This window comes from Megachile rotundata, chromosome 14, assembly GCF_050947335.1.
Source record: "Megachile rotundata isolate GNS110a chromosome 14, iyMegRotu1, whole genome shotgun sequence".
Lineage (NCBI taxonomy): Eukaryota > Metazoa > Arthropoda > Insecta > Hymenoptera > Megachilidae > Megachile > Megachile rotundata.
In genome coordinates, this window is record NC_134996.1 from 9,470,012 (window position 1) to 9,482,909 (window position 12,898).

Below are 12,898 nucleotides of genomic sequence, written 5' to 3' on the forward strand. Positions count from 1 at the left end.
ATTTCTAACTGCTCAAGTTTCCACCTTCTCAAATTTCCATCTTCTCAAATTACCAACTTCTCAAATTTCTAACTTCTCAAATTTCCATCTTCTCAAATTACCATCTTCTCAAATTTCTAATTTCTCAAGTTTCCATCTTCTCAAATTGCCAACTTCTCAAATTTCTAACTTCTCAAGTTTCCATCTTTTCAAATTGCCAACTTCTCAAATTTCTAACTTCTCAAGTTTCCATTTTCTCAAGTTTTCCCTCTTCTCAAATTACCAACTTCTCAAATATCCGAATTCTCAAAACCTCAAAATTCCGAAGTCCCAAACCACCAAAACCCCAAAACCCCAAAACCCTAAAATATCCAATATCCCAAAGTACATTCGCAAATACTTTCCCCACCTCAAAAAGAATTCCAAACATGTTCCACACTCCAAAGTCTCCTTTCTCAACATCCCAACTCCCTTTACTCACACACCAAACTCCTTACAAACTCCTTAAAACTAATTAAAAAAGAATTCTAAGAGAAAATGTAATCTAACTTACCTCAGCCTGCAACGAAAGAAGAAGACTCCATAAATAAAACATTAGGTATTGGAACTTTGCAATAAATGCTTTTAATAGATTTCGATCTGTTTTGTCCGCGCTCTATAATATTATATAATATATATATATATATTTATATAATCGATTTTCACTTCGTAACCTTCGATAGTGCCGCGCTAGAATGACAGTGTCTGCGATAACAAGTATTACAATAATCATAATCATAATAATCATAATAATTAATAATAATGATGACGATACTAATAATAACGACATTAACGCCGATAATAATAATAGTAATTCGAGTCGTTGACTGTAAAAGTGGCTCGATTGTATTGCTCCCCGAATTTCGAAGGCATTTGGAGTACCGGAAGTACTCCGGCTAATTAGTCTGCAAATATTAGCTCTAAGCTTCTTTTTTTTTTCTAATTTCTTTATTTCTTTCTCTCTCTCTTTGTTTCACGCTCTCATACTCATTCATTCGTTCTCACATTCGCGAACAGAAAATTCATTCTCTGAAACGTTTACGCCATTTTACAATCTTCCGGTTTTTGCAAAGAGAATTGAACGAACGAATTCCGCGATTATTTTTGCGGATCACCTTTTTGTTCTCGAAGAGTATTTGCAGATGGGCGATGGGGTTTCAGAATTTTTATTCGTTCGACAAATTTTGTAGAAGCTTTTGAACAAGAAAATTTTGTAATTTCAAAAATTGGTGGATAAATAAAAAATTTCGTTAAAAGTAATGAGTTAATACTGAGCAAATTTGTACATATAATTAATTCTATATATAATAATAATAATAATAATAATAATAATAATAATACAAGAAATTAATTATGCATATAATACATTTAATTAATTGCCATAACCAATACATTAAAAATTAAACATATTAACCCATACATTAAAATTAAATAATGTATTATTTTTGAATACCCAACATTTTAAAAATGATAATAATTAAAAGTAATAATAATGATAATAAAGAAATAATTTTTCCCCATCGCTGATAAATGCAAATCTTCGAGTAAGTATGCATTTATTTGTATAAATAGGTGATGATGATAAATCGTTTGAATTTTCGCGCGTTCGTTCGCTCACTGTTTCGTTGGTTACCTTGAACCTGGCCTCGATATCTCAATTCGATGTTGTGTATCGAAATCAAAAGCAACAACGGATAGCTAGCTTTTATGGTGCACGTGGCCACGAAAGGATATACAGGGTGGTCAATTTTAAGTTTGTTTTGTGAAGGTTTGGTATTCTGTGATCGAAGAGGAAAGAGGGTTTTTTTAGTTGGGATACTTGGGTGTTTTAGTTTATTTTTGGGTTTTGGGAATTTGGGATTTTGGGGTTTGAGGAGTTTAGAATTTTGGGATTTTGGGATTTGAGGAGTTTAGAATTTTGGGATTTTGAGATTTGAAGATTTGAGGATTTTGGGATTTGGGGATTTTTGGATTTGGGGATTTTAGAATTGAGGGGTTTGGAATTTGGGGATTTGAGAATTTGAGGGTTTTAGAATTTTGGAATTTTAGAAGTTTGGGAGTTTAAAAGCTTGAAATTTTAGAAGTTTGGGATTTTAGAAGTTTGGGATGTTAGAAGTTTGGGATTTTAGAAGTTTGGGATTTTAGAAGTTTGGGATTTTAAAAGTTTGGAATTTTAGAATGTTAGAATTTTAGAATGTTAGAATTTTAGAATTTTAGAATGTTAGAATTTTAGAATTTTAGTTTTAGAATTTTAGAATTTTAGAATTTTAGAATTTTAGAATTTTAGAATTTTAGAATTTTAGAATTTTAGAATTTTAGAATTTTAGAATTTTAGAATTTTAGAATTTCAACACTTTCAAAATTTCTAAAACAATTAAACCTTCTAAATCTCTAGAAATTCAACATCTGAAATCTTTCAATTCATAAAGCTTGAAAACTTTGCAATTCAAAAATTGTAGTAATATCTAGTTTCCATAAATTCTAAATTCCAGAAATTTTACAGAATTAATTTTTCCCTTGTATTACAGAAATTATGAACCTTCTTTTCGATCTCAGAATACTCACTCTCAATTTTTTTTTGAAATTCAATTATAGTTTCTTTAAAATGAATCACCCTGTATATCCATCGTTCATATGTATAATACTAAATTTTCGCGTGCTTTGTGTCGAGTGTTCCCTTCGCTAACACGAGCACATATAATTAGCTTCTCATTATGCACAATTAAAATTATAATTCGATAAACTTGATAAAACCTATATTCAAAATAAATTTCATAAATAATTCACTCTTTAACTTCATCTACACATGAATTATTTTAATACATTATAAAAATACATTAAAGTACAATAATAAAAAAAAAAATTTGTTTTTTCCAAATTTCGTATACGAAATATCTTTTAAATTTAAAATATCGATCACTCATTCATTTTTTTAATATTGTACCCTAATATACTCTCTTTTTACATAAAATCTCACGAGGAATTTACATAAAAATCCTCAGTAAAAGTACACGATTTAAAGAACTATAAATAAGCTTGAAATCATATTAGAATAATAAAAGAATTTTTTATTATTCATTATAAAAAAATATTTAACTTTGAAATTAAAAATTTCACAAACTATTTCAAATTTGTAATACTATCAAGTTTGTATTCACCTAAAATCTTAGAAGTAATTTAAATAGAACGAATTATGTAATTCGACAGAACATAACCTTCAAATCTCATCAAAATTTTGATTTAGGAAATTTTAGAAATTTAGATTCAAGAAAATTTAGAAATTTTAGATAAAAATTTGATACAGAATTATTTTTCGCTCGTAATATCCATAGAAATCGTGTAATTTTCTTCTGAGGAGTTTTCTTATACAACAGTAAACAAAGATATTTACACGTAATGTCAGCGACGACAAAATGGCGGACTCGTGCACGCGTCAGGATGGCTACAATGAAATTCAAGCGAAAACACTCGTACGAACACTAATTGCGTGATGAATCTCCTTTATTAATTAAATAAACTCTCCGCTAACTTCCATTTTGAAAATCTACGCTAAGGACTAGGATAATAGGATAAATTGAACTACACGCAATCAACAAGCCCTCATTCGTCAAGTAATCTCGTGAACAAGATCGCGTTTAAGAGGGTTGCAATCTTCTTCTTCTTTTTTCACCGTTTGTCCCTAAGAATTCTAAAGTCGTCTAGCTTAAACGTAAGTGATACGAAATCGTACAAGCAAGTTTTTTGTATGAAGAGATGGTGACACGATGAGAAAGAGGCTCTTCGTTTTATTTTCTCTTTTTTTGGGTTTTCAAGTACTCGAGCTTCTTTTTCTTCGGGATCGTTCATAACACGTGGTTATTACAATGTGGAGGGTGTTTCGACGTAAATTTTACGAGAAAATTATTGGTATTTTATGTGAATATGTGAGGCTTTAAAATTGATAAAATATATTGTATGTATGTGTAAAGTATTTTGTATGAACATATATTTATTGAATATATTAGATAAGTATGTAATTATGAAGTATATCAAATGAATATATGTTTATGAAATATATTACATGATCATACATTTATTAAATATATTAGACAAACATATGTTCATGAAATATATTACATGAACACACATGTATTAAATACATTAGATGAACATATATTCATGAAATATGTTACATGAACATACATGTATTAAATATATTAGACAAACATATATTCATGAAGTATATTACATGAACATACATTTATTAAATATATTAGATGAACATATATTCATGAAATACATTACATGAACATACATGTATTAAATATATTAGACAAACATATATTCATGAAGTATATTACATGAACATACATTTATTAAATATATTAGATAAACATATATTCATGAAGTATATTACATGAACATGTATGTATTAAATATATTCATGAAATATATTACATAAACATAAAATCATAAAATATATTGTGTCCCTAAATAAAACATTTTATAATACTGCTCTTTTTAATGTTCATTTTATATAATGGCGCCTTGAAATCCAACTGTGTAATAATACTCACTGCAGCAAGATAGTGAATACAACATCTGTTACGTTAGGTTTGAATATGTTAACACACTGACATAATGAAATAATGAAATAAAAATGAACAATTTTGACTAGTACATTAATTAATACTATTATTTTGATAGAAGATGACAAATTGAGACTGGTGAAACAATAGAAAATTAAAGATTTTACAAACAATTTATAAAGAAAGTTACTGACAAATATTAAAAAGACAAATTCTTTAAAAAATAAATTTTGTACATAAGGAACTTCATTTTATATTTTTTGTAACATAAAATTACATATTTACAGCATATTAAAAATAATTGCAGATGTATACTAGTCTGTAAAATAAATATAAAACTGTAAGTCTGTAAAATAACTATAAATACAAATCTACAAATCTCCAGAATAAATATGAATATATAAACAAAAAATATAATTTTCTTTGTTTTCTTCACATAAAATTAGCATAGTTTTCTGGTACCATTTACGCTCGAAACACCTAGTATATAACTAACTGCATAAATACTCTGTGTATCATTAATTCTACATAAAATGTACGCGTGTCTTACATGAATGCATCGACTACTCGCCGGATGTTGATCGTGACAGACGGAATCTTTTTGCGATCGACGATATTTCTTTTCTTTAATTTTTTTTTTTTACGTGTCGTCGACGAAATAATCGTCGTCCGTGTTTCGCTATAGAAAACGGCGCTGAAAAATCCCTAGATTTAGAGTGCCAGGATGTCACGTGGCTTTGAAAAAACTCGCTAAGAAATTACGGCTTGGATTGCATTGGCGAGATCGATCGATCGTGCGTCGATCGGATCACGATACTTAATAGCAAATAGTGTTTATGTAATTATTTATAGTTACTTTGGTATAGTCATATCACACTAGAGACCGTGGTGTCTGACGGGTATCGTCCTTTTGACATCCGCTTTCAGAGCTCCGCCTGCAGAACCCTAGAATGTAAAAAGTACCATTCAAGCGTATAGAGATTTAATAATTATTCAAGTTTTTATTATTTTATGATATGTGGTTGATTGTTGGATAATCACTTCATGATGCAGTCATATAGGGAACAACTGATTAGTAAACAATATGGTGTAGTGATGTATGGAACAATTAATGATAGGGTGAAATGATGTAGTGGTTTAGTGAAGAATTAATAAATTAAATAATAGAAAAATTGAGTGATTGAACAATGAAGTAACTCAAGAATTTAATTCTTAACAGATTTAAAAATTTGAAAATTGAAAAGTTTCATAACGAGAAATTAAAGAATTGAAGAATTTGAAAATTGAAGAATTAGAGAATTGAAAAATTGAAGAACTGAAAAATTGAAGAATTGAAAAATTGGAGAATTGGACAATTGACAACCTGAAAATTTGAAAAATTACCAAACTGAGAAATTAAGAAATTAAAGAATTGAAGAACTGAAGAATTGAAAAATTGAAAAATTGAAAAATTGAAAAATTAAAGAATCGAAAAATTGAAGAATTGAAAAATTGGAGAATTGGACAATTGACAACCTGAAAATGTGAAGAATTTCCAAACTAAGAAATTAAGAAATTGAGGAACCGAAAACCAGAGAATTTAAAATTGAAAAAATTGAAACGAATAACATACCTGTCATTGTTTAGCGGACTTGAACCTAGCAAGTTTCAATTGCACCGGATTTGAAACTTTCACGTGGACCGCAATATCTTCTACTGGAGCTTCGCGAACATCTTGTCCACCAACCGCCACAACTCGATCTCCTTTGCAAATTTTTCCACATTCCAATGCACTGCCTCCGGGTATCTATTACGCATTAAAAATGTAATGAAATACCTCGGATATTATATTAATTAAAAAGATTTTATCATTCAAAATTGTGTCGTTTTTGAATGTATGTTGGATTACCAAGTCTGACACGTATGCTCCTTTTCCACTCTTATATCCTGTCAGACAGAGACCAGCTCCTTTGCCAGATTTCTTTTGTAATTCCACCTCGATTTCTTCCTCTGGTTTTTCTTGTCGGTGAACTACCATCACGATCTAGAAATGATAATAAAATTTGGTCATTAAATTTTGGTATTAAAACTACCACATGCTGAAGTAATTCATATTTAACACTAGAGCTACTACACATTTGCAATTATTCTTCATTTCATTTATTAGTATCACATTAGTTAAATTGTAAGAGGTCTTGAAAATAATATGTACCGTTCCCGAAGCTTTCAAAACAGCAGCATGAGCTTTTTCGTGCTCAATCTCCTTGAAACTCTTATTACACATATCCAGTATTTCATCCCCGGACTGCAATCGTCCATCTTTTCCTGCTGCTCCATCGGGAAATACTTCCAGTATGAACACCTTTTTCTGAAATCAAATACAAGTTTTTTTAGCAAGTGTTATATATTATATGTATTTTAGTCATTTTTAGAATAAGGAGCATTACCAATGGGGTGTCTGAACCACCTGCTATGGTGAAACCAATGCCTTTGTCCTTCTCTTTTTGGAATTCTATCGTTGTGTCTTTTCCGGTTACTATTTTGCAGTCCTTTGGATCTGATGGGGGTTCTGGTTCCTTTGGTTTTTCTGGCTCTTTTGGTGCAGGTGCTGAAACATATTTTAGAAGGAAAAGTTAATAAATATTTCTCTTGTTAAACACTGAATTTGTTTAAAATTTAAAGCACAATGAAGTTAAAAAGAGAAGTAAAATTAAATAAGATCAAAATGCACTATAAAATGGAATTAAATAAAATTGAAATTCCATATAAAATACAATTAAATAAAATTGAACAGAACAATACAAAATAAAATATTAAAGAATTAACAAATAAAATAAATTATAATTGAGACAAATTAAACTAGAATGTGAAACCATTATTGTAACAACTATAACATGAATAAAATCTTGTTTACGTTTTTCTTCAGGGATGATGCCCTTCGCTCTATCTTCCTCTTCCTTTGCAACTTTGCTTTGATTAGGATTACATACTGTGAGAGTCACCACACCTTCTGCTTTCTTTAATAAGCTCGTTGCCTATGGATAAACAGAAAATGCATTTCTTCTCAGTAAATACTATATTTTAAATACCAAACTTGTAAATTTCAAAGTAACTTATAATTCAAACTGTAAAATAATATTCTATTATAATATAAAATAACTATAAAATTAAGTTCTGATACATTCTTTTAAAAGATAAAATATTATAATTCTGACCTTCATTTTAATATTAAACCTCCAAATATTCCTGAATGAAGTATTATACTTCCTCTCAAGTATTCTTCATCATCAACTACTATTTCATATACTGAATATTCAAAAAGAATTTAAATTACCTCATCATAAGTCGAGCCAAGCAAACAGTCCATATTAACAGCAAGTATCATATCACCAACATTCAGACCAGCCTGTAAAATTCAAAGAAGAACGAGAATGACCCAGTTTCACGTACAATGAGAAATAAGTTTTCTACTTGTCGACAATTAGTATTCGCTACACGTTTGATCCAGCGTTTTCCAATTAAAAAATAGAATCACCTGTTCAGCAGCGCTGCCTTCTTGTATGTCAGAGATGAATATACCTTGGCCAACCTCCGCGTGTTTTCCTTCTATGATCATTATGCCCAATCCATACTGACCCTACACATAGAAAACCTACGTGTAGTAATCGTAAGGCTCCATCACTATCCTCTCTTTTTTGGTAAAACTTGCCTTTTTCACTGGGATATTCCTCACGCCTTTGTACTGGTTGAATGTGTTCTATAACAGTAAATGATATTTATATTTGTATGACATTCTTTTGTATTTTTAGTTTGCAAGTTTTAGTCTTTGAATTTGGTAGGTGAATTCTTAAAATACATATCTTATTGTTCCTATATTTGTACATTACCAAATCTCTATATCTCTGAATTCCTGTATATGTAAATATCTTCAAACTCATACATCCTCAAATTTGTATATTCCTAAATCAGTATATACCTAATTTTCAAATATCCTAATCAGTACACTTCCAAATATGTGTATTTATAAATCACTGTATACCTAAACTCTCAAATATCCCAATCTTTATACTTCCAAATATTTACATCCCAAATATCTACATACATATATACATAATTAGCTACATACCCAAACTACCTACGTCACCAAACCCATACGTATCCAAATACCTACATCTTCAAGTACCTACGCTCCCAGATCTCTATATTCCTAAATTCCTACGTTCCCAAAACTCTACATCCCCAGATACCTACATTCCTAAATTTCTACAACCCCAAATCTTTACATCTCCAAATATCTATAACCCTAAATTTCCACACCCCCAAATTCTCAAATACCTAAATCCATAAATTACCAAATCCTCACACTCCCAAGTTCCTATACGTCCAAATCCTCATATCCCCAAATTCCTATATTCCCAAATCCCTATATCCCCAAATCCACACATCTTCAAATCCCTTTCATCTCCAAATTCCTATATTCCCAAATTCCTATTATCCTCAAATCCCTACATCTCCAAATCCTTTTATCTTCAAATCCCTATTATCTCCAAATCCTACACCCCCTATCTCTCCATCCCCAAATCTCCAAACTTGTAACTAAATAAATTCATTCCTAAATAAATCCTTGACACTACTAATACACCCTCACCCAATACAGGCACCCAAATTCTCTCAATTCTAAAAATATCCCAATAACCTTAAATATTCTAAATTCTAAAAATGTCCCAGTAATCCTAAATATTCTAAATTGTAAAAATGTCCCAGTAATCCTAAATATTCTAAATTCTAAAAACACCCCAATCTTAAATAATTTTACTAATAATTTCACACAGAAAAATAATGGTTCGCAGTTGCAAATAAAAATAATATTTGATGAGATAATTTTAGCAAAAGTTCTTGAAGACGTATCGTGGTAAATATTTGCTATTGTCGAGTGCCTACCTCTTCGAGCGACGGAGGGAACTGAACAATTGGCTTCACGGCGAGATCATCAAGGGCCTTGCTCCTCCTGCGATCAGAGTGTTGTATTTCAATTAGTTACATTAAAGGTGTCGAAATACACGAGAAGAAAGAGTATGATGTTACCTAAGAACGACAATTTTGAAGCTGGTGCCTGCCATGCCTTTTATCATGGCGGATGCGTTCAGGTGACATCGTCCTTGTAATACGCGACCGTTTACCTGAATATTTAAGTGTTATTTATTAATTATTATGAATATTATTATATCGAATAAAATTGTAAATTTAATACGTAACATTTTTTATCAAATTATTGACATAGTATGTGGTAAAATTATTAAGTTAATTGGTGATATATGTAACAAAAATTATTATTGATGAAACTGTAGATGTAATACATAACAAATGTCACTGACAAAATTATAGAAACAATAAGTAAAAAAAACGTAAGTAAAAAAACAGATAAATTTGCAGATATAATTATGTAAAATGATTCACAAAGTTAAAAGAGTACATAATAAAAATGTTTAATAAAATTGCAGATGCAAAACGTTAAAAATTATTCAAGCAATACGTAATGAAAATTACTGATACGATTATTAAAATGATATGCAATAATTATATATTACATCAATTATATTAATGATATGAATTAACATGAAAATTTATGCTGCTAAGATAAATTTCAAATTGTAATTACTGTATGATACAACATTAAAATATATAAATGCAGAACTATTTATAATAATGTGTATAAATGCAAAACTATTTATAATAATATTTAAACAATGTCTGTATAAAAAAAAATTGTTTGTAGATTAAACTCAAAGTTTATTCGTTAAAAAGGGAAATTGAAAATTGCAAAAGAGATTATAAAATGCATACCTCCAGTATCTCATCACCGACCACAAGCTCACCCCCTTTGTGAGCTGAACCCTTTGGATTAAGGCCACAAATGAACACCGCCATTCGATTTCGATCCTTGTGTCCTGCTAACGAAATACCTAATCCACGCCTGTCTTTTTCCACTTTTACCATCAGCACTTTGTGTCCCAACGCGTGGTATTTCTTTTGAACTTTCACTGTAACACGACCACTATAATTAAAACGGGTAGACAGGAAATTTAAATTGAACGAGTTGATAAATTTTTAAGTTAGAAGTGTAATTTATAATTAATTCTAGTAGAGTAAATTTAATTTAAATTTCTTTTAAGTTTTTGAGGATTTAGCAATTGGATAATTCATTTAATTTTTGAATAATTTTATTAATTCTGAAAAATTAATAAATGAAGACATGCTATGGAAGAATTATTTAAATTTCAGTAAATAGAACATATTGCATTTATGATGGGTTTTGATGTAAAAGAAAGAGAATATTTATGTACGTACTGTTTGTGTAACCGTATTCATCTTCCTGCTCAGGATCCGCTTCAATTTCCGCTTTGGAGCGTTTCACATTTCCGGCACTCTTTCTTGAAATCTAAAAGAAATTATTTCAAAAAATATATAATAAACGTCTTTAATAATTTATGTAAGAATGTTTTAAATTCTTAAAAATTTACATTCATACACTTCTTTGATACGAAATTATTTAAATTATTCTAATGAACTACATATGACATTTTTCACCCCCATTAAAATTTTAATAACTTATTAACCTTTGAAGAATGATACTTAAAGAATGATAAATATTTCCAAACTTGATACAATATAATAACATACATCTTAATGTAACATAATAAGTTTCATTTAAGTTTAAATAATGTCCTGAATATATTAATAAGTTAAAGTTACTATGACAAGGATTCGAATGTAAAATATAAATACCTCCATTCCAGCTTTGGTATAAACGTTTCCCTCAAGTTCCCGCGTGTCTTCTTCTTCAGAACTCTCGTCTGAAGAATACTTCCGTCTCGGAGGTTCTTCTGGTTTTGAAGCATGATCTTCCTTCTCTTCACTCACTTCCCGTAAAATACCTGGATTGGAAGGCGGTGATGGCGCCTTCTTTCGAATCGACTTTTTCATGGAGGATCTATGTCAATAACATTGTATTTAAATATAACCTTTAATAGATGTTCATAATTCAAAACGACTTCAGTGAATAAAGTTCATCAGTTTACATCTGCTGACATTGCCAATTAATAATCATTACTTGTTTCAACTCATAAACGTTTATGTAATCATTTTCATGAAGTTTATAACTTCAAATTAATATGCCATGCACAGCACTTTGCAACGCTTTTATGTCATCAAATAGTATTATACTTTATACGTTGCTAAATTATTTATTGATTGTAACAATTGGCAGACAGCCATTTTGTATTAAGAGTATCTATAAAATGTTTATGTAGACATTTTTATGATGCTTTGAGCTTTAAATTGGTGTGTTATAAGTTATATTTGGGAATACTTTTATGTCATGAAATTCTTATCAAACTTTCAATAGTGAAAAATTGTTCATAGTTTACTGTAATTGGTAATCGGCCATTTTGTGTTAGGAATGTTCATGTGGAAATTACCTAGCTATTTTCAGTACATTTTAAGCTTGAGATTGATGTATTATAAGTGGTATTTGAGAATACTTTTATGTCATGAAATTATTTTCAAACTTTTAATAGTTCGAAATTGTTTGTTTTTCGTTCTAATTGGTAATTGGCCATTTTGTGTTAGGAATGCTCATGTGAAAATTACCTAGCTATTTTCAGTACATTTTAAGCTTGAGATTGATGTATTATAAGTGGTATTTGAGAATACTTTTATGTCATGAAATTATTTTCAAACTTTTAATAGTTCGAAATTGTTTGTTTTTCGTTCTAATTGGTGATCGGCCATTTTGTGTTAGGAACATTCATGTGGAAATTACCTAGCTATTTTCAGTACATTTTAAGCTTGAGATTGATGTACTATAAGTGGTATTTGAGAATACTTTTATGTCATGAAATTATTTTCAAACTTTTAATAGTTCGAAATTGTTTGTTTTTCGTTCTAATTGGTGATCGGCCATTTTGTGTTAGGAACATTCATGTGGAAATTACCTAGCTATTTTCAGTACATTTTAAGCTTGAGATTGATGTACTATAAGTGGTATTTGAGAATACTTTTATGTCATGAAATTATTTTCAAACTTTTAATAGTTCGAAATTGTTTGTTTTTCGTTCTAATTGGTGATCGGCCATTTTGTGTTAGGAACATTCATGTGGAAATTACCTAGCTATTTTCAGCACATTTTAACCTTTAAATTGATATACTATAAGTGGTGTTTGGAAATACTTTTATGTCATGAAATTATTTTCAAACTTTCTATATTTCGAAAGAGTTCAAATCTGTTATATAGATAATTTATTATGTTATATTTAGAATATCATAAATGTTAC

At 29.5% G+C, this 12,898-nt stretch overlaps 1 protein-coding gene across 5 annotated transcripts in view; it reads right to left on the reverse strand.

The window, feature by feature from the left end:
* Nucleotides 1–578: 578 nt before the first annotated feature.
* Nucleotides 579–12,898, reverse strand: part of LOC100875077 (multiple PDZ domain protein) — a 122,340-nt gene continuing 110,020 nt past the window's right edge. For all 5 annotated transcript variants that reach the window (XM_076539885.1, XM_076539884.1, XM_076539882.1 and 2 more), the window contains 14 exons: nucleotides 11,352–11,556; nucleotides 10,914–11,004; nucleotides 10,410–10,606; nucleotides 9,651–9,745; nucleotides 9,507–9,573; nucleotides 8,275–8,322; nucleotides 8,101–8,202; nucleotides 7,900–7,971; nucleotides 7,480–7,600; nucleotides 7,013–7,173; nucleotides 6,778–6,933; nucleotides 6,475–6,609; nucleotides 6,199–6,372; nucleotides 579–5,531 (listed from right to left, as the gene is read on the reverse strand). In XM_076539885.1, coding sequence (XP_076396000.1) covers nucleotides 6,202–6,372; nucleotides 6,475–6,609; nucleotides 6,778–6,933; nucleotides 7,013–7,173; nucleotides 7,480–7,600; nucleotides 7,900–7,971; nucleotides 8,101–8,202; nucleotides 8,275–8,322; nucleotides 9,507–9,573; nucleotides 9,651–9,745; nucleotides 10,410–10,606; nucleotides 10,914–11,004; nucleotides 11,352–11,556 — 1,621 coding nt within the window. In that variant the 3' untranslated portion in view covers nucleotides 579–5,531; nucleotides 6,199–6,201. The remainder of the gene's footprint in view (nucleotides 5,532–6,198; nucleotides 6,373–6,474; nucleotides 6,610–6,777; nucleotides 6,934–7,012; nucleotides 7,174–7,479; nucleotides 7,601–7,899; nucleotides 7,972–8,100; nucleotides 8,203–8,274; nucleotides 8,323–9,506; nucleotides 9,574–9,650; nucleotides 9,746–10,409; nucleotides 10,607–10,913; nucleotides 11,005–11,351; nucleotides 11,557–12,898) is intronic.